The sequence below is a fragment of the Eretmochelys imbricata genome, chromosome 6 (genome assembly GCF_965152235.1).
Source record: "Eretmochelys imbricata isolate rEreImb1 chromosome 6, rEreImb1.hap1, whole genome shotgun sequence".
Classification (NCBI taxonomy): Eukaryota; Metazoa; Chordata; order Testudines; family Cheloniidae; genus Eretmochelys; species Eretmochelys imbricata.
The window spans coordinates 109,821,544-109,846,658 of NC_135577.1; the positions used below are offsets into that span (position 1 = coordinate 109,821,544).

Genomic DNA, 25,115 nt, shown 5'->3' on the forward strand with positions numbered 1-25,115 from the left:
GAAAGTTGTTCAGTTACCTTTAGTGACCTCTAACTGCATACACCAACGATCTGTTCATTGATAAGGGGTTCTCAGGTGATTTGATTCCAAGCTAAAATAAATAAGAAGTGAAAATATGCAAAAAACAAAACAAACAAATGAACATAAAGAAAAACCACCAAGCAGGCATTTACTGGCATCCCAACCTTCTTACATCTTAGACCTATCATGGATCAATTGCTAAGAAGGGAACCTCTTAGTCAAAACTAGAGTTGGTAGAAAAATGAAAAAATAGTTTCATGAAAAAAATGCAATTTTTGACGAGTTTGAAATCAACCCATTTTATATTAAAAAAGATACTGAATTTTTAATTTTGTTCTCAATTTTTTTATTTAAAATTTGATCAAAATGGTTATCAACATTTTATATTTACTAAAAATCTGGTTTTCAAGAAATGAAAAATGGCAGGAAACTTTTTGGCAACATTTTTGATATACGTTTGATAAATTCAGCTGAAAATACCAGAATTTTGTTTTTGCAAAAATAAGAAAAATGTTGATAGTATTGACAATTTTGCATGAAAACATTTGTTTTAAGAAAAAAGGTTATTTTATAATGAAAAAAAATATTTTGTTCAAAATACGTTGTCCAAAACTAGTCTACAGTCTTGCATACTAGCATGTATAAACCGTGACCAAATATGTTGGAGGCTCCTATAACACATTTGAATGAGGTATGTAAGCAAGCATTGACACCGTATTAGAGTGAAAGCATAGTAAAATCTTTTAAACAAGCAGGCACTTAAAAGCTTGCATAGCATAAACCTAATTGTCCATAAATTGCTAAGGGTAGTAGTTACATAAGTATCAAATGAGGAATGATAGTAATGAGGAATTAATAAACTCCTGGCTTCTGATTCAGTGAACATGAAGATTTATTGGCCTGAGAATTAAATATTGACTTGACACAATGTAGAGGTCAATTTTTACCTCTTGCACTAAATCTTCATATTCACTGAACCAAGAAATCAATATATTGTCTCGTTCAAATATGTTATCACCATTTTTAAAGACTGGCTGCAATCCTATATCTCTGAATGAGCTCGCAGTAAGAATTTTTTTCAGTTTCCATTAGCCTTTTAAGGTTAGAGGGTTAGAAAACTTATTATTCACCTTGGGCCTAAGTCTGTCACACTTATTCATACTGGTCACAGGGTACATCATGCCATGAGCAATTCGGTGGACTTCAATAGGTCTATTCTCAGAATAAGGTGCTACTCAATATGAGTAAAGGTGGCAAGATATGACAGCCCCCAACAGCAATATTCTTGACCTTCAAAGAACAATGGGAACTTAGTGCCAGATTTTCTAAAGAGCTCAGCAAATACTTAGGCACATAAATAAGGGGCAGTTTTATAGAGCTGAGAACACAGAGAACAATGGGGGCTGTTGGTGCTGCCTGCTTGAAAACCTGGCCTTGAGTGACTCATCAGTTTTCAGCCAGCCGAGACAATATTTTCTTCTAGTATGTAATATGAATTACATCATTAGTTAAGTTACCCGAGAAGTATTTTAGCTTTCCACTCTTAGTACATTGGGTATTGGGCCTATATTACACTAAATAAGGGTCCTCTATTCAGGGGCACCATAAAAGTGTGTGGGGTTATAAACCATATGAGATGAAGTCCGTGGATATGACTGGTTGACATAAGGACGTAGAGCCATATTCTGTCCACCCTTACTACAGCATCGAGTCATATCTTATTCCATGAGTATTTCCATTAAAGACGAAGGTGAAGTCCATGGGACCCACTTTCATGAATCCTTTTCCTCTTCTTGTTTCTTCCATCTCCCTTCTGCTACTCTATGAACAGTACATTGTTAAGTGGAGGGATTGCAACAAAAAGAAAATTCTTAGGGACAAATGCAAAAATTACGAGTGAAATCCTGGCTCCATTGAAGTCAATGGCAAAACTCTCATTGACTTCAATGAGCCAGGATTTTACTGTATGTCTTTAAATGTTTCTATCTTTGAAAAATACTGAACCACACAAGCAAAAAATATTACCTTTGGGTTGCATCCAGTCATGGAACATGCCATCCCCAAAGGAATTGGTTTGAGAAAGTCGTAATTACTGAAGTAGGTGTTTGAAGGGGGGGGCGGGGTTGGTTTTCACCACTAACTATGGTGCTCATTATCAGTGCACACTGCACTATCCAGCAAATCCTATTTGTACAATTCAAATGAATATTAAGGACCAAATTCTCCTCCTCAGCGTGTACATCCTCTCCCACAGCTGTTTTGTCTTGTCCTCTTTCAGGCCGTTTTCTGCTGCTTATAATGAAATCACCCTTGCTGCAGTCATCCCTATTTTGTAGAATAACTCATCTGCGCCTGAGATTTTCATTCTTATAATTAAAAAAGGAAAACAAAGAGAGAGCGCCACAAAAGCAACTGGTGAGGCATACATTTATTGGATTTTATATTATCTGGAGATTTTCCTTCTTTAGGGTTAAATAGGGCCTGATTCTCTGATACTTTAAGGTGTTGAGTAACCCCAGCAGGGTGCTGGGTGCCCTCAACTCCCACTGAATTTAGTGGGGAACCCCTTTCAGGATTGATCCCACAGAGAACAACTGTGAATAATTGCATCCCCCAGGATATATTTTAAAGAGGACAAAATCAAAATATTTCCACTGGTGTCTTTTATTAAGTAATGCAAAATACAGTACTAATTATGACACTTCATGCATTTTAGACAATATAAATGCAAGCCTACAGAAAATATGTGACCAAGAAACCCTCAATTACTTTGAGGTAGTATACAAGGGAAAGTAGGAAAGCAGAAACACAATGGAATAAAAGAAGAAAATAACTGTATTATTTTGTGTGTACATTTTTCACTCAAATACATTTGTATGAAAGAACTTAGGGTTCATTTCTGTTCTCATTTAAAAATATACTTTTTTAAATTCACCATTTTCATACACTTCAGCTTCACTTGACACAGAGTTGATGGTATCTTATCGAGTGGGTTTGACTTTTGTCATCACAAGGATGATTTTACCCTCTTCCTCCAAGAGTACAGGCACTGATGGCCTCATGCACAAAAATAAATAAGAAACCTGCTTGAAGGAAAAAGGTTGCTGCTCAAATATCTTAGATTAAGGATAATCTAATAAATACCATTTTGATTATAAAAATATTTCAGGTTTATAAAAGGGGGGAAAGGATGGTCTTCCAGGGGGAAAGGATGTTGTGTGAAAAATGCTGTGCAATGGTTTTGTACAGATTGTTGTTTTAAACATACAGTACCATTTTGAATATATACTTTATAATAATCCTGTTTCTTAGAACCCTGTCATTCAAAAGAAATGTCAAACGTTGTTTGTTTTTTTCTTATTGCGGTTTTGGAAGCTATTTAATTTAGAAGGGTTCCATATAACTGTGCTTTTGTAAGACTGTCCTTCCGACTCAAACCCGTACTCCCAGTCCGTTGAAACTGCTGCTGTTTGCTGTGAAGACCTGAATGGCTTCCTTGCTCCTTGGAAGACTGATGGATCTCTGAAGCCTCCATTGAACTCTGATTGAGGGATTCTGCTGAGCTGTTTGGGCTTACATCAACGTATTCTCTTTTCAACACGGGGCTACTCTCGATATTTTTGCTACTGCACAACTGCATTGTGATCCTGTCATTTTTTGGGTCTCTTGGTTCTTTTGTTTTGTAAGAGGGCAACTTGTCCTGTTTACAGCTAGTGCAGATGTCAATGTTCAGGCCACTGTCTGTTCTGAGGAAGCAAGAATCCACAAGTCTATTTTGACAGATATCTTCTCCCTCTGAGAAGCTATCTCCTTTGTAACCAGCATAGATGGGGCTTGTTCGGCTCTCTGCTTTTTTTACAGGGCTGCTGTAGTACTGCTCCGAAAAGCTACAGGGTGATAGTCTGCCAGCGTTCCTATAAGAATATGCACCAATGTCCTCTACGCTCAGCTGCCTCCACCGCCCGGGTAAGTCTTCTTCTGAAAGATGGGTGCTCATGCAGTCGTTACGCATTTTCTGAGTTGCCAATGCCTGTTGCGTCGTTATGGCTGAGAAATGAAAAGGCTCATTAGCATAAGGTGGCAGAGTCCTAGTAAAAGTGGGAGAGTTCTCATTGTTATCAGCAAGTTCCATTTTCTGTACGGACTTCGACTTGGCAAACCTAGGACTTCCCTGATGTTCATAACTAGAACATGACTTTCTTTCAAACATTTCATCTCTGCTGCCCAGGTAGATTGCTTGCTGGGAGGCAGTCAGAGTGCTGGCCTGGGCATTCTCTTTTTCCTCAGAGGTAACGCTGAAACTGGAGTAGGAGCTTGAGGTTGGTAAAGAGGTAACATATTCCGGGAAGGCTTCATGAGAGAAGCTAGAATGGAAGCCATCTTCTTCTACAGTGCTGTCAGTAGAGTTCTGGGACCTCAAAAACCCCACATCTTTTACTTGCATATCAACACTTTGTCTCCTCTCCCTCCTCCTCTCCTCAGGGCAATAAAGGGCAGTGTCACTGCAGTAGATGTCAGACTTATATTGGGGCCTTTGGCCAAGCTTCCCAACAGAATCTTGAAAAGAGTGATCCCTTGCAGATGTACTTGACAAATGTGAAGACAAGCTGTTTGGGTCTGGTTTCTCCAGTACCTTAGCGATTACGCAAGTTGGTATGTTGTCAGCAAATGATGTGTGACACAAGGGTACAGAAAGGCTGCATCCGTGCTTTTCCAGATGGAGGCTGACTCTCTCCTGAAAGTCAGATGGCAGCTGTAACATAGAGAAGTGGTAGGGGGAAGGAAAATAGGAAGAAAGTCATTAATGGTGTCTAGCTGCGCTTATGGAACACAGGTGAATGAGTGGACTAGACAGTATTATTTATTTCAGTGTGTACAAGGTGTAAATCATTGTAGCTCCATTGATGTCAATGAGCTGTGCCAGTTTATACCAACTAAGAATCTAGCCCTTGGATTCGTACTTGACCCCCAAACACTGAACCTTTTGAGATTCACCCATCACTATTCACCCATACTTTTTTACAACCACGACCAAATACCAGAAATAAAATTCTTCTGCTCCTTTATATCAGTTATACAGTGGTCACTCTTAAAAGCTTACCAGTTGCATTATATCATTACATAAGATCATTACTAAATAAATAGCTGTATTTCCTACAGTAGCATAAAGAATACTGCAAATATTGAAGTAAGCATCTCTATTACTCTATGGCAAAAAGCTTTTAAGGGTGAGCACTGTGGATAATGATTCCACATTGTTTAATATATGGTTCCTCATTTTCCAGCTTCACTTGTGAGCTTTTATACTTGGTTTAACCCAGAGACCTTAAAGCATTCAAAATATGATGTGATGTGAAATGGCAAGCCTGTTAGTTTGGCGTAAGATGACCGTCCTTTTTAATCTATACACCTTCCATGATATTTTAAGTTAATTCACATGTTGTTAATTTAATGCATGTATCCTCCATTTGAAATAAGGTCTGAATATTGCTGTTACTCTGGCAGATAGAAATATTAGTAATAATAATTACAGATGCAACAAAGATTGAAAGAACAAGTTGTAAAATAAGATCATGTAAATCACCATAAAGGTGTGGTTACTATTGCAAAAGAAACGGATCATTTAGCGTGAAACTACTATGCTGGATAGGTGCCATTTTTGTGAGAGCATACTGCAATAATTACACTACTGTTTGATCTATTTTATGCATTATTTATATATTTATATCCTGAAGTATTTTAAGGAAAAAAAGAACTATTGACTCCTTTTTGGCTATCATTCACTGAGACTGGAATTACTAAAATGGTATTGATATCATGTTAGTGGTACGCCATACCACAGCTCACATTCTTGTGTCATCTAAAATTGCTTGTTCATGGATTTGTCAAGGTATTCAATGTTTTGCAATGAATCCACTTATTTCATCTTTTTAAAGAAATAATTGTTCCTCACAATATACTCAGAGTTGCTGACTAATAAATGCTTGCAGTGATAAATGGAATATTTGCCTCTTCAGCTGAATAGATGACAGAGCTTTTGGAAACTAGGAGGGAAAAAACAAACAAAAACCCAACTAACCAACCAACAAAGCCTCCACCACAACACACCACCCTGGATACTTTTCAGTAAGTGTTGGGTATATGTGGGGCCCAGACCTGGAAATGCTTGGGACCATATACAGTGCTTACCACATTGTTCTCAGCTGCAATCATTTGCAGGATCAGGACATTGGAGAATTTGGAAGCTCTGCCTCTGTTCCAGTAAATCATTGTCCTTATTGACCAGACAGCCTCAGTTACCAGATGTATTTAATATCTGTCAGCATTATACCGATATTGAAATAGTGAGTACATTTAGTATTTAGTTTTGCGCTAGTCTATCAAAGAACTGCATAAATGAGGCAATTTGAGAGCACTGTGCTAATGAAACTGCTAGAAGAAGTTGGTGTGTTAGTAGCAATAACGTCTGCCATACAAACATACATCTTGGCGGTGCTGCCCAGTGTAAGACCGTTCCAAAAGTTGGTCTAGAAAAAGACCAATCTCCTGCATTGAGATACCCATCCATAAGAATGAAGAATAGACCGGTAAGTGCCTGATCCAGTGCCTGTTAAATCCCATTGATCTCAGTGAGAGTAGGATCAGGCCGACAGTGTCTCAGAGGTCATGAGATGATTTAAAACCCTGGGGTGAAATCCTGTCACCACTGAAGTCAATGACAATCTCATTGACTTTAGTGATTGGGGCCAGGATTTCACCTTAGGTTGTGGGCATGTGGCTAAATGTTCATATTTTTTTCCTTATGTTTTGCTATGATTTGTTCCATGCCATGACACAAATACAGCCCTAATCATGATTTTTTTAAACCATTTGCCTCAACTTGAAAGGGTCAGTTTCTCTAACTTCTGCTGCTTGGAAAGTTTAGGGATAAGTCTAATTTAACCAAAGTTTACACTCTGGAAATCAAAGAGGGTTTTCTGTTTGCCTTAGAAAAAGATATCCTTTCCCATTAGCTTGTTTTAAAATTGATTTTTGGAATATAGTTGCAGGTGCTGGGAAATAGCTTAATGGGGAAAACTGATCCTGGAAAGACACCTTGATGGAAAGACACCTTGATGCCAGCAGGATCTCATTGTTTCTTTTATCATTTTACATTATAGTGGCCTGAACATTCTTAGCGCTTTGATTATGCTAACATTTTTCTTTTTGCACAAGATCAGTGCAGGCCCATTCCAATCCATACCAGCGCTTTCGGAAAAGAATATATCATCCATTTCATCTGAAGCTGGGATTTTGTTAACAATTCCCTCAGCTGAATTGGTGTTGGAACAATTTGTATAGTGGGGGTGCTGAGAGCCATTGAACAAAACTGTAAATCCTGTATATGATGGAAACCACTTCAAGCCAGGGGGTGCTGCCGTGCCTTCAGCACCATTAGTTCCAGCACCTCTGCTCAGAAAACCGACAGATATATACATCCCTTTCTGTTTCTTAAAGGAGAAAAAAATCAGAGCTATAAAGGCAAACAGGTTTGGGGATTGATCACGCATGAATATTCTGTTTTCCAAGAAACATTATTTCTTTGCATATTCATTAAGTTTGATCACATTACCTCAGAAAGCTTATGTGCCCTGTCGTAATTCTTGCTGCCCTGGAGCAGCTGAGCAGCTAAATTGCAGTCCTTTCTATAGAGCTCCTAAAAAACAAAAAAAGCCTGATTTTTATGGCTTGCAACTAACCTAAGGCTTTGATTCTTGTTCCCATTTCTGGACAAACTTTGTATGTTTTACCCTGGGAAAATGCAGAGCACATTTTATTTTTCTAATTCATTAGGTTTCTGTTTTTCTTACATGCTCCTGAAATGTTGCTTTACTGGTTGTCAAAGGAAATGGTGGAGGGAAAAATGGACCAGAAAGAGAAATTTTAAACAGTATTACCTAAAAAACACTAGTCTGCAACTTAGCGTATTGGGTGAATACTTACCATGGGGAACTCAGCATTACATAGTAAGCATGCCTGAGAGACTGAGTTCTATAATAAAGGTGAACTCTACAATGAAAAGGAAATTTGACTTAAGCATAAATATTCTGTACTGAATATCCCTCCAAATCACATACCATTTTAGAGATACTTAGAATAGTCTCCTCAGGTTGTAGGGGGGAATTCATCATAGATATTGTTTTAACGTTTTTTAAAAATTTTTGTTGTCTCTTTCTTCCTTGTGTGAATTCCCCTTGGTACTTCCTGGTTCACTAAAGATATCCCAAAATGCCTCATTTGGTGACATCAAATACTATGGCTTGCAATGAGACTTAAGGTATTTGCAATTTCGTTGCATTCTGCATTACATTTAATGAACCAGGAAGTAGCAAGAGGATTTCACACTGAGGAGAAATAAATGGGTTAGTTATGTTCTTTCTGTGCTGATTGGCTCGTTCAGCCTGTTTAGTGGGGGAATCCAGAACAGAAATCTGTGCTTAACTCCATATTCAGTCTTGCTTTGTACTATTTTAGCACACGACTATCCTCTGATGCAGCATCTATAGGGCCACTGATATACAACCTATGCAATGTTCCACTCTGTTAAGGTGTGATTACTGATGAAGCTTATTTTCAGAAGTAAGCCTTATAGTTGTGCAAAGATGTGTCACAGAAAGGATTAAGAACCCTACAGACGCCAGGCCATGCAAAACTTGTAAACATTTTATAATGTTTAGAGAGAAAACATATTTGTGACTAAAACAGCTTCATTTGTTTTTCTGGGTGCTAATTCTGTAATTTCATTGCACGCAGACTTGTCCTTTCTATTTATTCTCTTAAAAAAACGTCAATTTTCTATAAAAGAACAAGGGGGAAAAGTCTCTTTTCTGAATACCTCTTTTGAGAAAATATAGCTAATATGCAGAATCAGTTCCACAAGAAGCTCCTGGGATCACCTTGCTATGAATGTGGGAAAAGCCAAAGTAGATTTTCTTTGGTCCTGTTGGATCTACATTGGCAACTCAAATGCCCTTAAACAATATTTGCAAACTATGGTGCTTTATTTTATTTTATTTTATTTGGCTTTCTATATACCTCTCACTTTCTACCTCAAATATATATATATATATATATATATATATATATATATATATATATATATATATGTAAACAACAGTTACCAGGTAATTCTGTTTTTAATTGGACGTTAGTGACTCAGACCCTGACTCTGGAAAACAGATGCAAACAGTAGGAATCCAAACATTTAATTTAAAAACAAAATCTCTGTTGCATGTGCATATGGTTCTGGCATATTTTACGTACGTATCATACTTCCAGCATATTGCTGCACAATATAAAACCAAAGACAGCTACTTTAGATTCCTAATGGCACAATTTGGCACTCAAGAATGAAATCGTTCCTATGTCTCATCCCTTATTTCAAGACTGGCTGCTTTACTGTCTGTGAAGACATGGCCATAGAAAGTGTAGAACACATTTTTGAGACTTTTTTTAATATTAAACATCTTCAAAAAAATGTATGAAGAATGTATGTAGAAAATTGCATTAGTTGAATGTAGTGGATGTACCTTATCCCCAGCATGATGGGATACACTATCTGACTGGGATCAATCATCTCTTTGAATACAATATTAATCTGGATGCGAACAAGCCAAGAGTGCGGCAAGTAGAGCAATAATCAATAAGTGGCATCGGAGGGTGTCTCATATTCCATCACATATTTTCTGAATTTAAGGTATTGTTCACTAGTGATCCCCATAGTGTGGGGGGAAATATCATCCATTTAAGAAATGTCAGCAGGGCAAGGATACGCTCTTTGTCTCATAAGGTGCTCAACAGCTTCTCTAGTTAACAATTATGTATAATATGGAAGATCTATGTGGTAGTTCTTGAGCACAGTACACTGGACCAAATTCATCCCTGAGGTTCACCAATGCAGCTCCATTACCAGAGGGCAGGATTTTGCCCAACGTGACTCCTCAGGTATGAGGAGATGACTACAGGCCTCAGTCTTGTCTGGGGCCTATAGGCTCTGATATAATACAAATACTGAATAATAATAGTGATAACAACAACAACAGCTTCTTGGAGGATGCTCCATATTCTAGTTCAATCCAATATGACTATTTTTAAATCACCACAATTGAAAACTGCAATTGGTTCACATGTGGGATCAAATCCAGCTCTCATGCAATCCCATGGATGTCAGTGGAGTTGCAGGGGTATAACTGTGGGCAGATGTTTACCTAATTTCATTTATACCAGTGTAAATCTGGAAAAATTCCATTGACTTCAGTGGAATTACACCATATTTACATCACTATACTTGTAACCAGAATTAAGCCTATTGCACTTACAGGGTTCTTTTAGTTACAGGTATTAGAATAGTGGGAATAACAAATTTATTCCATTTTTCTGACACCCTTATTGCGGTACAAATTAAGGGCCAGATTTTGAACTCCTTGCTCCCATTAGTAAGATGTTACTTGTATGAGTGGTCCTATTAAACTTAATGGGGCTATTTGTGGAATAAGATACTCTCAAATATGACTAAGGGTTCATAAGTACACATATGGGACCATACAAGAATGTCCTAAAAAGACTAGAATGCCTTCTCTAGTATAAGTATTTTTTTTAATATCTCCATCTGGGGAGTGGGATTATAATGAACTAAACACATGCAATCTGTCTGTCTCTGCCAGATACTTTGAAGTTTGTACAGGAGAACAATTTCATGAGCTTGTTTGCCAGTTTCAAAATGCATGATAATTTTCAGCAATATTTAATGAGATGCATGACAGTTGCAAAGGACATTTCATGTTTCATTTCATACAGAGATAGGTACAACACTACACCATGAGCTAGCAGGGGAAAACCTAAATTCTGGGTCTAAGGTGGGTCAATCCTGCAACCATTCCTTGTGCGAACAGCGCTTACTAATGCTAGGAGTCCCATTCCAATGAGTAAGGATTGGCTGATCTGATCCCTTTTGTGAGATGAAAAGATCAAATGAAAGGTAGCAACATTTAGGGCCATATATCGAGACCATAATCATCTGTAGAATTCTCTTTGATGCTCATGTGCAATGCAGGACCTTCACCATACAGTACCAAGGGACATATGCTTCCATCAGTCTGCCCGGTGACCTCCGCTGAATCTTACATAAAACCCAATAGCAGAATAACACCTTTTAAAAGTATTTAGAAAGCTGCATTATAGCTTTGTTTAAATTTAATGTCCCTAAATCCTTATAATTTTTTGCATAGAGGAAAAACCTGAAGGAACAGTCACACCAACACAGTAACTGAATTGTAAGAAAAGCTAAAATTATACAGTGAAAGAAATTCCAAACATAGTAATGTTTCTGATCCTAGAATTGACAAGTCACATTTACTGTAAATAATAGGTAATGATTCTATAATTACATATAAAATGTATTGCCTAATTCACTTTCACACATAATCTTGAGACGTATCCATAATTAAATACTTACATTATCTTCTGATAACTTATCTATTGTCACCTTGGCTTCTATTAAATGATTATTGAGCGCTATTATTTCATGGCTTAAAGCCCTTTTTTCCTCTTCGTAATGTTGACCCTGTGTATAAAAAATGGATTGGTCAGTATTTTTTCCCCCTGTGATATAATTCCTGAAAAATACTCATAGCATGACGCCATTTTCAAAGCCAGAGGGATGCACAGCATAAACCAAGTATGTTCCCTACTGGCTGCCAGATAAGCTGCTACTTTCACTCAGCACACTAGGTGATCTGCTGTGTAAATATGAAGGCCAAATGTATTCAGAAAAAAAAATTTAGACAATGGGAAATAAATTGCAAATGAAAGACTATCTGGATTGATCATCCTCTACTATCCATAGGTTGCACTTGGGTTTCCAACCTGGAGAGGTGGATCAACCCTGGCTTTCACGCTAACAAATTCTCCAAAAAAAATGTTCCAATCACACCATTTTCTTCCATCTTCACCAAGCAGGAGGAGCAAATAGTCACAGAAAATAACAGGACCATTTACTTTTCTGGGAGGTCCCAGAGATAGACAGATCAGGTTGTTTGTTTCTAAAGTTCATTTCCAAGGTGAGTGGTTTACCTGATGAGCGGAGAGTGGAACATCTGGAGTAAGAGAAAAAAATTTGAAATGATGGGAACTTTTTTCTCCCCACTTTCTTTTCTGCCCACTGGGCTGATCACATTGCAAGGATACTCATGATGTTTATAGCAACATTTTGTGATTGAAAACTAATCAGCACAAAAGATGAGGTGTAACTGGCCCGTAACCTATTGTGTCACCTCTTAATACTTCAGCATTTCTTCTACTATGTAGAATAAAAATACTATCTTAATTCTATAGATGGGGCACACAGATTAAGTGACTTGCCCAAAGCCACATAGATTCTGTGGCAGAGATGGTAACTGTGAACTCAGATTTCTGAGTCCCAGTCCAGTGGGCCTTTCGTCCTTCCTCACTAAGGCTCTGAGTCAAAGCCCACTCAAGGCAATATAGGTATGTCTTCACTGCATCGGGAGTGAGCCTTCCAGCCCGGGCCCACAGACTTGTGCTAATGGGGCTTGCACTAGTGTGCAAAAATAGCTGTACAGACGGTGCTTTGACATTGCAGCTTGGGCTCTGAAGCACATCCTCCCTCTCCCCCCCGCCTCCAGACTTCAGAGCCCAAACTCCAGCCCGAGCCACAACAGCTACACACCTATTTTTAGCTCACTGGACTGAGTCCTGTTAGCACAAGTCTGTGGAGCTGGGCTGGGAGACTTTCCATTGACTTCAATAGACTATGGATCAGACTCTAATTCAGACAAAACTGACTTCAAAGTGAGCTTCGCCTGTGTAAGGACTGCTAGGTTAGGCTCTTGAAGTGGTGGGGTGAGAGATTCCAATCACAGGAAGTTAGCACTTTTGTTGTGATCCCTTCAGCATAGCTGCCTGGGAGAAACATGCAAGACAAACCTGAGATGTTGGGTTGGGGAAACTGCTCCTTCACCAAAATACTGCTCACAGCAATTATCTAGTAAGATCTTTTTTAAAAAGCCACACAGCAAATCAGAATACCAAGCAAGTTAACCATTGACCTACTTCTTTTCTGCTTTGACTCCTCACTCTAGCCATGGGTCCAGGACCTGACTTTTCACTCTAGATTTCTTTTAAAAAGTTGTGAAGGATTTTCTCCAACAGGCAAACTGTATTAGATAGTTAAATTTCCCAAGTGCCATGTGTGTCAGTGTGACAGAGTCAAGGAAAAAAGAAAAGGAGTACTTGTGGCACCTTAGAGACTAACCAATTTATTTGAGCATAAGCTTTCGTGAGCTACAGCTCACTTCATCGGATGCATACTGTGGAAAGTGTAGAAGATCTTTTTATATACACACACAGCATGAAAAAATACCTCCTCCCACCCCACTCTCCTGCTGGTAATAGCTTATCTAAAGTGATCACTCTCCTTACAATGTGTATGATAATCAAGTTGGGCCATTTCCAGCACAAATCTAGGTTTTCTCACCCCCTCTCCTCCCCCACACACAAATCAAATCCGCACAGACACACCCCTGGAACCCCGACCTGGGATATTCTATCTACTACCCAAGATCCATAAACCTGGTAATCCTGGGCGCCCCATCATCTCAGGCATTGGCACCCTGACAGCAGGATTGTCTGGCTATGTAGACTCCCTCCTCAGGCCCTATGCTACCAGCACTCCCAGCTATCTTCGAGACACCACTGACTTCCTGAGGAAATTACAATCCATCAGTGATCTTCCTGATAACACCATCCTGGCCACTATGGATGTAGAAGCCCTCTACACCAACATTCCACACAAAGATGGACTACAAGCTGTCAAGAACACTATCCCCGATAATGTCACGGCTAACCTGGTGGCTGAACTTTGTGACTTTGTCCTTACCCATAACTATTTTACATTTGGGGACAATGTATACCTTCAGATCAGCGGCACTGCTATGGGTACCCGCATGGCTCCACAGTATGCCAACATTTTTATGGCTGACTTAGAACAACGCTTCCTCAGCTCTTGTTCCCTAACGCCCCTACTCTACTTGCGCTTCATTGATGACATCTTCATCATCTGGACCCATGGAAAAGAAGCCCTTGAGGAATTCCACCATGATTTCAACAATTTCCATCCCACCATCAACCTCAGCCTGGTCCAGTCCACACAAGAGATCCACTTCCTGGACACCACAGTGCTAATAAACGATGGTCACAAACACCACTCTATACCGGAAACCTACTGACCGCTATTCCTACCTACATGCCTCCAGCTTTCACCCTGACCACACCACACGATCCATCGTCTACAGCCAAGCTCTGCGATACAACCGCATTTCCTCCAACCCCTCAGACAGAGACAAACACCTACAAGATCTCTATCAAGCATTCTTACAACTACAATACCCACCTGCGGAAGTGAAGAAACAGACTGATAGAGCCAGAAGAGTTCCCAGAAGTCTCCTACTACAGGACAGGCCTAACAAAGAAAATAACAGAACGCCACTAGCCGTCACCTTCAGCCCCCAACTAAAACCCCTCCAACGCATTATTAAGATTTTCTACAACCTATCCTGAAGGATGACCCAACACTCTCACAAATCTTGGGAGACAGGCCAGTCCTTGCCTACAGACAGCCCCCCCAATCTGAAGCAAATACTCACCAGCAACCACATACCACACAACAGAACCACTAACCCAGGAACCTATCCTTGCAACAAAGCCCATTGCCAACTGTGCCCACATATCTATTCGGGGGACACCATCACAGGGCCTAATAACATCAGCCACACTATCAGAGGCTCGTTCACCTGCACATCTACCAATGTGATATATGCCATCATGTGCCAGCAATGCCCCTCTGCCATGTACATTGGTCAAACTGGACAGTCTCTACGTAAAAGAATAAATGGACACAAATCAGATGTTAAGAATTATAACATTCATAAACCAGTCGGAGAACACTTCAATCTCTCTGGTCACACGATTTCAGACATGAAAGTTGCTATATTACAACAAAAAAACTTCAAATCCAGACTCCAGCGAGAAACTGTTGAATTGGAATTCATTTGCAAATTGGATATAATTAACTAAAGCTTGAATAGAGACTGGGAATGGCTAAGTCATTATGCAAAGTAACCTATTTCCCCTTGTTTTTTCCTACCCCCTCCCCCCCTCAGACGTTCTTGTTAAACCCTGGATTTGTGCTGGAAATGGCCCACCTTGATTATCATACACATTGTAAGGAGAGTGATCACTTTAGATAAGCTATTACCAGCAGGAGAGTGGGGTGGGAGGAGGTATTTTTTCATGCTTTGTGTGTATATAAAAAGATCTTCTACACTTTCCACAGTATGCATCCGATGAAGTGAGCTGTAGCTCACGAAAGCTTATGCTCAGATAAATTGGTTAGTCTCTAAGGTGCCACAAGTACTCCTTTTCTTTTTGCGAATACAGACTAACACGGCTGTTACTCTGAAACAGAGTTAAGGAAAAGGCTTCCATCACTACAGGCTCCACGTTGTCTGATAATTGACAGCAGTGGGAGTTAGGTGTTCTGAGGGCACCGAACAAATAGCAAGGTTAATTATCTGGTTGTGGAGCAGGTGGCTACCATAAAAAGAGCTTATAAAAGCAGAGAGTGGCGAACTTTACATACTAAGCAGCGCTTCAAAGAAAAGCACATTCTAAAATCATCAAAGGGAACTTGGTTCTTGTTTTAAAAAATGTCAGGCTGACTGAAGCTCCCTTCTTATCAACAAACAGGGACAGGACAGGCAACGAGAGTCCAAGAGTCTCCAGATTGTGTCAGCTTCTTCAGACCGTCCCATCCCCCTGACCTGGAATGGTCATTTATGGGTAAAAAAGGGTAGTTCAGTCTCCAGGACTATTCTGGCCTTGGCCTCGCCGAGCAGACCGCCAGTCAGACCGGCAACTAGTGCTAGTGTTGATGATGGCTTTTACATATGCCGTGGAAAAGCCAAAGGATAAAAAGCTCCTACATCTTATTTTTCAAAAGAGACTAAGGCCGGTAGGAGCCTGAGTCCCACTGCCTTTCCATTAGTCGTAGGCTCCTAAGGGACAGATTTTAAAAGCTATTTAGGTGCCTAGCTCAACGGAAGCATGGTGCCTAGGTGCTTTTGTAAATCCCACTAAGTACCTTTACAGATCTGGTCCTTAGTCACTTTAGGATTAGATTTTCAAAGACATTTAGGTGTCTAAAGATGCATTAGGCATCTGGTGGAACTTGCAAATCTGACCAGAAAAATCAATGGGAGTGAAGTGCCTAACCTGCTTTGGCATTTTTTAAAATCACAGTAGATGCCTATCTGCATTTTTAGGCATCTAAATACCTTTGAAAATCTAATCCTAAAGTGACTAAGGACCAGATCTGTAAAGGTACTTAGTGGGATTTACAAAAGCACCTAGGCACCATGCTTCCGTTGAGCTAGGCACCTAAATAGCTTTTAAAATCTGTCCCTTAGGAGCCTACGACTAATGGAAAGGCAGTGGGACTCAGGCTCCTACCGGCCTTAGTCTCTTTTGAAAAATAAGATGTAGGAGCTTTTTATCCTTTTTTAGCCTTCGGCTCCTAAGTCACTTAGGTGCTTTTGAAAATTTTACCCAAGGTCTATTGTATGCAGATTTAATTTTTAAGATATCCCAATATACTATAGACACATTGCACTGAATACCGCTTGCAGCTGATGAATTCTCAACCAGCTGGGTTTCCATTTGCTCTCAGTCTCCCTGAATTCAGTAGTTGTTACTTCTGTGCAACAGAACTGAATTGGGCCCCATTATATTTTCCAATGTTGGAAGGTTGTGGACAAACTAGGATTTATATTCTGTATCGATGGCTGCATATGAAAAGGACTGGCAGATTAAAGTGGTCTGGCAGCAATACCTTCCACTACATTGAATAATACTGAATACGGTTGAATAACGGTTTCCATTTTAATTTAGTTACTGATAGCTTGTCACTCTGACATTTTCCAGGCTTGGTGTCTGCCCAAATGCGACTGATTTATTAAAAAAGTTTCATAGATTCTCATAATTAGAAATGACATAATTAATGTCAGCAGTCCTGAGGCAGAGAGATAGGGACAAATTCTCTGCTGGTGTCAGTTGGCACAGCTCTATTGAAGTCAATGGTGTTTACACTAAAAGGGGATTTGGTCCATAATATCAACACAACACAGTGTCAAGGTTAGCAAAGAGGTGTGAGGTGTGGTGTTTTAAGTATGCTGATGACACCAAATCCTGCATGTCTGACTTGGACAATGCAGTTCAGTGCCTCAGCCAGCATCCAGCTGTGATTGGGGCATGAATAAAAACAAGCTGATTGAAGCTCAATCCCGACAAGACTGAAGTGATGCTGGTACCACTGGAAGAGATGGTGGAGGTATTATCAAAGCCTTTGACTGAGAGAGTATGTCCACTATTTGTTACGGCAAGTTGCAACTTAGTGGTGATTTCAGACCCCCAGCTGCTGTTCGATGATCATAGTGCACCAGTAACGCAATCAGCTTTTTACCACTCAATCTAGTTAAGAGATTGTGACTTTTCCTTTCAGACATGGACCTTGCCACTGGTATCCAGGCCCTTCATAGAATCATAGAAGATTAGAGTTGGAAGAGACCTCAGGAGGTCATCTAGTCCAACCCCATGCTCAAAGCAGGACCCACCCCAACTAACTCATCCCAGCCAGGGCGTTGTCAAGCTGAGTGTTACAAACCTCTAAAGATTCCACCACCTCCATAGATAACCCATTCCAGTGCCTCACCACCTTCCTAGTGAAATAGTTTTTCCTAATATCCAACCTAGATCTCCCCCACTGCAACTTGAGACCATTACTCCTTGTTCTGACATCTGCCACCACTGAGAACAGCTGAGCTCCATCCTCTCTGGAACCCCCCTTCAGGTAGTTGAAGGCTGCTATCAAATTCCCCCTCACTCTTCTCTTCTGCAGACTAAATAAGTCCAATTCCCTCAGCCTATCCTCATAAGTCATGTGCCCCAGCCCCCTAATCATTTTCTTTGCCCTCCGCTGGAATCTCCAATTTGTCCACGTCCTTTCTGTAGTGGGAGCCCAAAACTGGATGTTATACTCCAGATGTGGCCACACCAGTGCCAAATAGAGGCAAATAATCACTTCCATCGATCTGCTGGCAATGCTCCTACTAATGCAGCTCAATATGCCATTAGCCTCCTTGGCAACAAGGGCGCACTGCTGACTCATATCCAGCTTCTTGTCCACTGTACCCTCAGGTCCTTTTCTGCAGAACTGCTGCTTAGCCAGTTGATCCCCAGCCTGTAGCAGTGCATGGGATTCTTCCATCCTAAGTGCAGAACTCTGCACTTGTCCTTGTTGAAGCTCATCAGATTTCTTTTGGCCCAATCCTCCAATTTGTCTAGGTTACTCTGGACCCTAATCCCTACCCTCCAGGGTATCTACCTCTTCCCCCAGCTTAGTGTCATCTGCAAACATGCTGAGGGTGCAACCCATCTTATTATCCAGATTAATTAATTAATTAATGAAGATTAATGAAGATGTTGATCAAAACCGGCCCCAGGACTGACCTCTGGGGCACTCCGCTTGATACCGGCTGCCAACTTGACATTGAGCCATTGATCATTACCCGTTGAGCCCGACGATCTAGCCAGCTATCTATCCACCTTATAGTCCAGTCATCCAATCCATACTTTTTCAACTTGCTGGCAAGAATACTATAGGAGACCATATCAAAATCTTTGCTAAAGTCAAGGTATATCACGTCCACTGCTTTCCCCATATCCACAGAGCCAGTTATCTCATCATAGAAGGCAATCAGGTTGGTCAGGCATGACTTGCCCATGATGAATCCATGTTGACTGTTCCTTATCACCTTCCAGTGCTTCAAAATGGATTCCTTGAGGACCTGCACCATGATTTTTCCAGGGACAGAGGTGAGGCTGACTGGTCTGTAGTTCCCTTTTTTAAAGATGGGCACTATATTTGCCTTTTCCCAATCATCTGGAACCTCCCCCGATTGTCACGAGTATTCAGAGATAATGGCCAATGGCTCTGCAATCACATTATCCAACTCCATCAGCGCCCTCAAATGCATTGCATCCTGCCCCATGGACTTGTGCATGTTCAGCTTTTCTAAATAGTCCTTAACCTGTTCTTTCACCACTGAGGGCTGCTCACCACCTCCCCATACTGTGCTGCCCAGTGCAGCAGTCTGGGAGCTGATCTTGTCTGTGAAGACCAAGGCAAAAAAAGCATTGAGTACTTCAGCTTTTTCCATATCATCTGTCACCAGGTTGCAACCCCCATTCATTAAGGGTCCCACACTTCCCCTGACCTTTTTCTTGTTGCTAATATACCTGTAGAAACCCTTCTTGTTACCGTTCACGTGCCATGCTAGCTGCAACTCCAATTGTGCTTTGGCCTTCCCCATCCCTGCATGTTTGAGCAATATTTTTATATTCCTCCCTAGACATCTATCCAAATTTCCACTTCTTGTAAGCTTCCTTTTTGTGTTTAAGCTCACTGAAGATTTCTCTGTTAAGCCAGGCTGGTCTCCTGCCATATTTGCTATTCTTTCTGCACATCGGGATGGTTTGTTCCTGCGCCCTCAATAAGGCTTCTTTAAAATACAGTCAGCTCTCCTGGACTCCTTCCCCCTCATAATAGCCTCCCGGGACTCTGCCCATCAGTTCCCTGAGGGAGCCAAAGTCTGCTTTTCTGAAGTCCAGGGTCCGTATTCTGCTGCTCTCCTTTCTTCCTTTTGTCAGGATCCTGAACTTGACCATCTCGTGGTCACTGCTACCCAGGTTGCCACCCACTTCTACTTCTCCTACCAATTCTTCCCTGTTTGTGAGCAGCAGGTCAAGAGGAGCATGGCCCCTAGTTGGTTCCTCCAGCACTTGTACCAGGAAGTTGTCCCAAACACTCTCCAGAAACTTCCTGGATTGTCTGTGCATTGCTGTATTGCTCTCCCAGCAGATGTCAGGGTGATTGAAGTCCCCCATGAGAACCAGGGCCTGTGATCTGGAAACTTCTGTTAGTTGTCCAAAGAAAGCCTCGCTTACCTCATCCTCCTCATCTGGTGGTCTATAGAAGATGCCCACCACGACACCACTCTTGTTGCTCTCGCCTCTAAACTTTGGGTTATTTACTCTAACCCAAAGACTCTCAACAGGCTTTTCTCCAGTTTCATACTGGAGCTCTGAGCAATCATACTGCTCTCTTACATACAGTGCAGATCCTCCATCTTTTCTCCTCTGCCTGTCCTTCTTGAACAGTTTATACCCATCCATGACAGTGCTCCAGTCATGTGAGTTATCCCACCAAGTCTCTGTTATTCCAGTCACATCACAGTTATATCAAGAGTATCCTACTGCACTGCACTTTCATGGGTCCATTCCTTTAAATCATTTGGAGGTTCAGGCTGATGCAGAACTCAGTGGGTTGTTTCTTGAGTGGGACACTTCACTGGGAACATGACACCAGTGCTCTGGGACCTGCACTGGCTGCCTATTGGTGTCTGGGTAGAAGTTATGGTGTTGGTTATGACCTATAAAGTCCTAAAATGGCCTAGGAATGGCCTCCCTGTGCCATAATGCCACTGCTGCCATTAGCAGGGGTGTTCAAATTGCATCCCTTTTATTAAAAAAGGGAAGGGGTAGCTGGCAAATCATTCTTGGTGAGGGTACCGAGACTCTGGAACTTGCTTCTTCTTGGTCCAAAATAGAGAGAATTTGGTACCCCTGTTGGCATGCTGCAAAAGACACCTGTTCCATAGGGTTTTTGAAAGGGCTTTCCCTAACAATAAAGGGGTGGAAATGAGTTTCTGTAGGTGTCTGACTGGCTGAGTTCATCATATTGTATAATTAGCAAAGGTGCTAAAGTGCCTAGAGCCGAGGATAGGCATCTTATTTTTTAATAAAAAATAGTTTAAAATCCAAATAAATAAAAATCATCCAAGTATGGAGCTGGTCAGTCTACTGTCATGGCATGGAGGTTCCCGTTCTCAGCTCTTAATTCTTCTGCTCCTGACCAGCAGCTTCAGTCTTCTGATTTGGAGAGCTGAGGAGATGCCCTAGGTAAGGGGTTGCTCTAGGCAGGATTTCTATGGTTACAGCCTGAGACCCCAACCGAGAGGGTTCTAAGTCATAGTCTCCCAAATCACCCATGGCCATAGACTCAGAGCTATGCCTGGAGCAGCATCGGACAGTGTTCTGGCCATGGGAACCTATGACCAGTAACGATGAGTCAGCAACCAGAGACTCACCCCAGCCAAGGGATAGCAGGCAGGGGAGCCAGAGCCCTCATCACCAGAAATCAAGGAGCAAGAAGCAGCCAGAACTTGACCCTCTTAGAATCTGGCAGCCCAGCCGGAGCATCCTCGGCAGATGACAGGATGCAGCCAGATCCCCCTTCCAACCCAGAGCAAGCAGCAGGCAGTACAAGGGCTAGCAATCTGACTGCAGTCCTCCACCCAATGCAGGACAAGGAACAATCAAGGGCAGAGTCTCAAAGAGCAGCCTGAGTTATCAGGGCACCAACCCAAAGAGATTGCAGAGTCAACCAGGAACACCACATTTCCTGTGTCTCTAAAGCTTGTTTCATGGCGCAGCCATGTCAGACTTAAATTCTGCTATCTAGGACATTTGCTGTCACTTACATAAATGAGGCAGTGCATAATAATAAAACATGCAAATTTTCAAATTAAGGCATTGAGTCATTTGCATATAATCTCCAGATTTCTGGACCCTGAGCCTTAATAGGTATGAAAATACACTTTGTGAGGCAGAAGTACAACATACCACATCCTTGTTATAGTTTGATAGATTGTTATAGTATATGGTGGGAATTTCAAAAACACTCACCATTAGCCTCATTATGCAGTGGGAGCAAAGATAGATCAGTTCTGAGAGTTTTTGAAAATCTTATCCATATTATTCATAGGATATGAAGTGGCCAATTAATTATGTAAATGGAAAGCAAACCTTAATAGACATGTAACTGTCAGTCATTGTGCAGCAGAGACCTTAGACTACAAAAGGACTGGAACCACTTCAGGTTATAAATAAGCAGGAACCTTCAGGTCAAAGCCCAGCTCACAGTATGTGCAAGGCAACCTCACAACTACCAGTGAACATTAAATCTGGCTTCTAGCATCACTGTGCAGTGCATAAATGATTGTGGCAAATAAAAAACCCCAAAACAGTGTTTGGGTTTGTCTTCAGATTAATGAACCATTTATGTTTGGTGGGTTAGAATAAGGACCACCATATTTAGACTATCTGCTTCTGGCTTTTCATGTGCATAACTGTGAACGGGCATAAAGAATTCAAGGGATTAAGAATATAAATGAGTATCAAAAGCTGAACAAAATGACCTACTTAATACTCTAATTGCTTGTCAGTGGATCTGTGAAGGCTCATACTATTGTCCTTCAAAGTAAGTGAAGTCAGCCAAAAAGTTATCTCTTTGATACTAACTTTTAGACTCACTTCAGTGCTTTGAAGGACAATGATTTCAGCTGTTGGAGGAATTTCTCCAATAAAGTTCTGTCATCCTCAGAGTCAAGATCACTTGCTGACTTCCTTGCCATCCATGGAGAGCTTTGAGGTGTGCACAGATCCTTTGAAATCAGTCTCATTGATGCAAATGAAAGGGCTTGCTTGTGGAAATGTCACATTCAGTTTGGCAGGTATGAAAATCCTGTTCTTGATGTTCCCTTAAGGGGATCATGTTGCAAACCTCATTTGTGCAGGCATTCTATCATCTCTCAAAACTGAGCAGTGATTGATGATGTCCAAAGCTTGCTAAAACTTTAACGGCATAAAATGAGATGAAGAAAGGCAGCTGGTCAACAGCCTGCTCTTTAGCCTAGTGCTTAGGTAAACTGGGTCAATCGTTGTGGATTTCTTCTGAAGCATTTGAACATTTTCTTAAAAACAACTTGGGGTTTGGACTGTAAGACGTTAGAATGAGCTGGCCATCACTACATAACAATCTATGATTGGCTTTTCCAGAGGGTGACAGGTTGAACCCTGATAAATCTTGTTGTGTGTTATTAATATTCAATTACTTTTATATTGCACATAGAGATGGTATTGGGTAACTACTACACAGAATGAGTCTTTGTAGGAGGAAATTTGCAGAGGCACAGATGACAGATAAGCATCTTAACTCTAATTGACTTTCAAGGGGAATTAAACACCTAACTGCCTTTTGTCTTGAAAATCTCCAGCATAATTATTAATAGGGGCAAAACACTTTGTTCGTGCAAATAATTTGCAGTAATGTTTAGAAAGTGAAAAAACAGTCTCTAGCAAGTAAGTACCAATCAATTCACTTAGGGCCAGTTTCTAATACATTTACTTATACTTTGAAGTTAATGGGTCTTGCACTCTTAAGACACTTAGGCACTTCTGAAAATCCCACACTTTGGTGCCTTCAGAGCCTAAGTACAAGCATGGACTTCAGAGCCTAAGTACAAGGCTCCTATTTTGAAAAATTTGGCTGATGAATACATGGAATAAGTTTGTGGCTGAATATGAGTGAGAGTCTAAGTTGTGATGATGTCTAGCAGGTTGCCTGTGTTAGATCAGTTCAAAGGGAATGTTAATGGCATTGTCTTCACTTATCTATAAATCTGTTGATTGCCATCACATTACATTATGTATAAAGAAAAGGAGTACTTGTGGCACCTTAGAGACTAACAAATTTATTTGAGCATAAGCTTTCATGAGCTACAGCTCACGATGCATTCAGACATTACATTATGCATGTCCCGGGACTTAAATAACCCTAGATCAAAATGTGAGTATATTCAGGTGTTAGAACTTCATGAATACTAATGAATGACAGTCGAATTGCTTCACTTATCTATCCCTCTTATAATGTATTGGCAGGCAATTGCATTATGTATATCACTGTAAATAAATTACTTGTGAACGCCAGAGAAAAGAACGCTAACTTCAAAGCAAGGGTCCTTGTGTGAAATTCACAGACTCAATCTGCAATTGCTATTCATCAAAACCCATGTGGGTAAAGACACTGTTCAGATTCTAGATTATGGAGCAGGAACTATAAATACTGGTTTAAGGGAATTATCCTGCATCTCTGGACTGATGGATTCTGACAGGGTGGAATACTGAGCAAGTGGACAGAGATCCCCAAGGTTATTTTGGGTAGCCCTGAGAGACTTATGGAAAACTAGCAGATCACTACATTTCTGCTATCATAGTGGATTTATAAACTTTGACTCACCTGTTAAGGTATTTTATCTGCGGTAGCCTCTCAATAACTTTCATTTCTTTTTCTTAGTTAATAAACCTTTAGTTAGTTTACTAGAGAAATTGACTGTCAGCGTTTTCTTTGATGTCAGATCCAGAGTATCTATTGACCTGGGGAAAATGACTGACCCTTTGGGGTTGGAAGTAACCTAATGTGAGGTGATTTTTGGTTTTAATAAGCTTTCATCACAAAGCCTAGTTCGTCTAGGTAGTAAAGAGGGGTTGAAGAGCTTAAGGGGATTGTCTGTGTCTCCATGGTAAGACTAATAAAGTAATCTAGGAGCACTCATTTGTTACTGGCTTGGTGAAATCTAATTATAGAATATACCAGCAGTTTGGAGTGTCTGCCCTGTTTTCTGACAGTCTGACCTGAGATTGGCACTCTTGGGTAAGCCATACCAGTGTGACATAAGTATTGGGCCCTTTCTGAGCAATGCTTCTATTTACTGCATGATATTTAGATGCACTAACTTACAAATGGCAGCATTACTTTAATTAAATAATAAAAATGGATCAACAAATTTCCAGTTATGTTTTTTAACATTAAGTAATTTTTAGGAAGCACAGTTAAACAACAATAGAATTGTTTTACTCTGCCTCCGTGGCTATGAATCACTAATATTTTAGTGTAGTTGTACATTTGTAGGCGATAACTAAATGCCCCATTCCCACCCTCCACTCGTAAATATTTTCAAATTTCAGCAGTTACTCCCTAGTTTCAGGTGTCAAATAGTCCGCAGAAGCATATGAAGTATATT

The 25,115-nt window shown here is 40.6% G+C and overlaps 1 protein-coding gene across 1 annotated transcript in view; it reads right to left on the reverse strand.

Annotated features, from left to right (window-relative positions):
- Nucleotides 1–3,400: 3,400 nt before the first annotated feature.
- Nucleotides 3,401–25,115, reverse strand: part of BEGAIN (brain enriched guanylate kinase associated) — a 139,790-nt gene continuing 118,075 nt past the window's right edge. Inside the window, exons 6-8 of the mRNA XM_077820009.1 lie at nt 11,516–11,623; nt 7,634–7,717; nt 3,401–4,774 (exon numbers count right to left, since the gene is read on the reverse strand). Of these exons, the coding sequence (XP_077676135.1) occupies nt 3,401–4,774; nt 7,634–7,717; nt 11,516–11,623 (1,566 nt within the window). The remainder of the gene's footprint in view (nt 4,775–7,633; nt 7,718–11,515; nt 11,624–25,115) is intronic.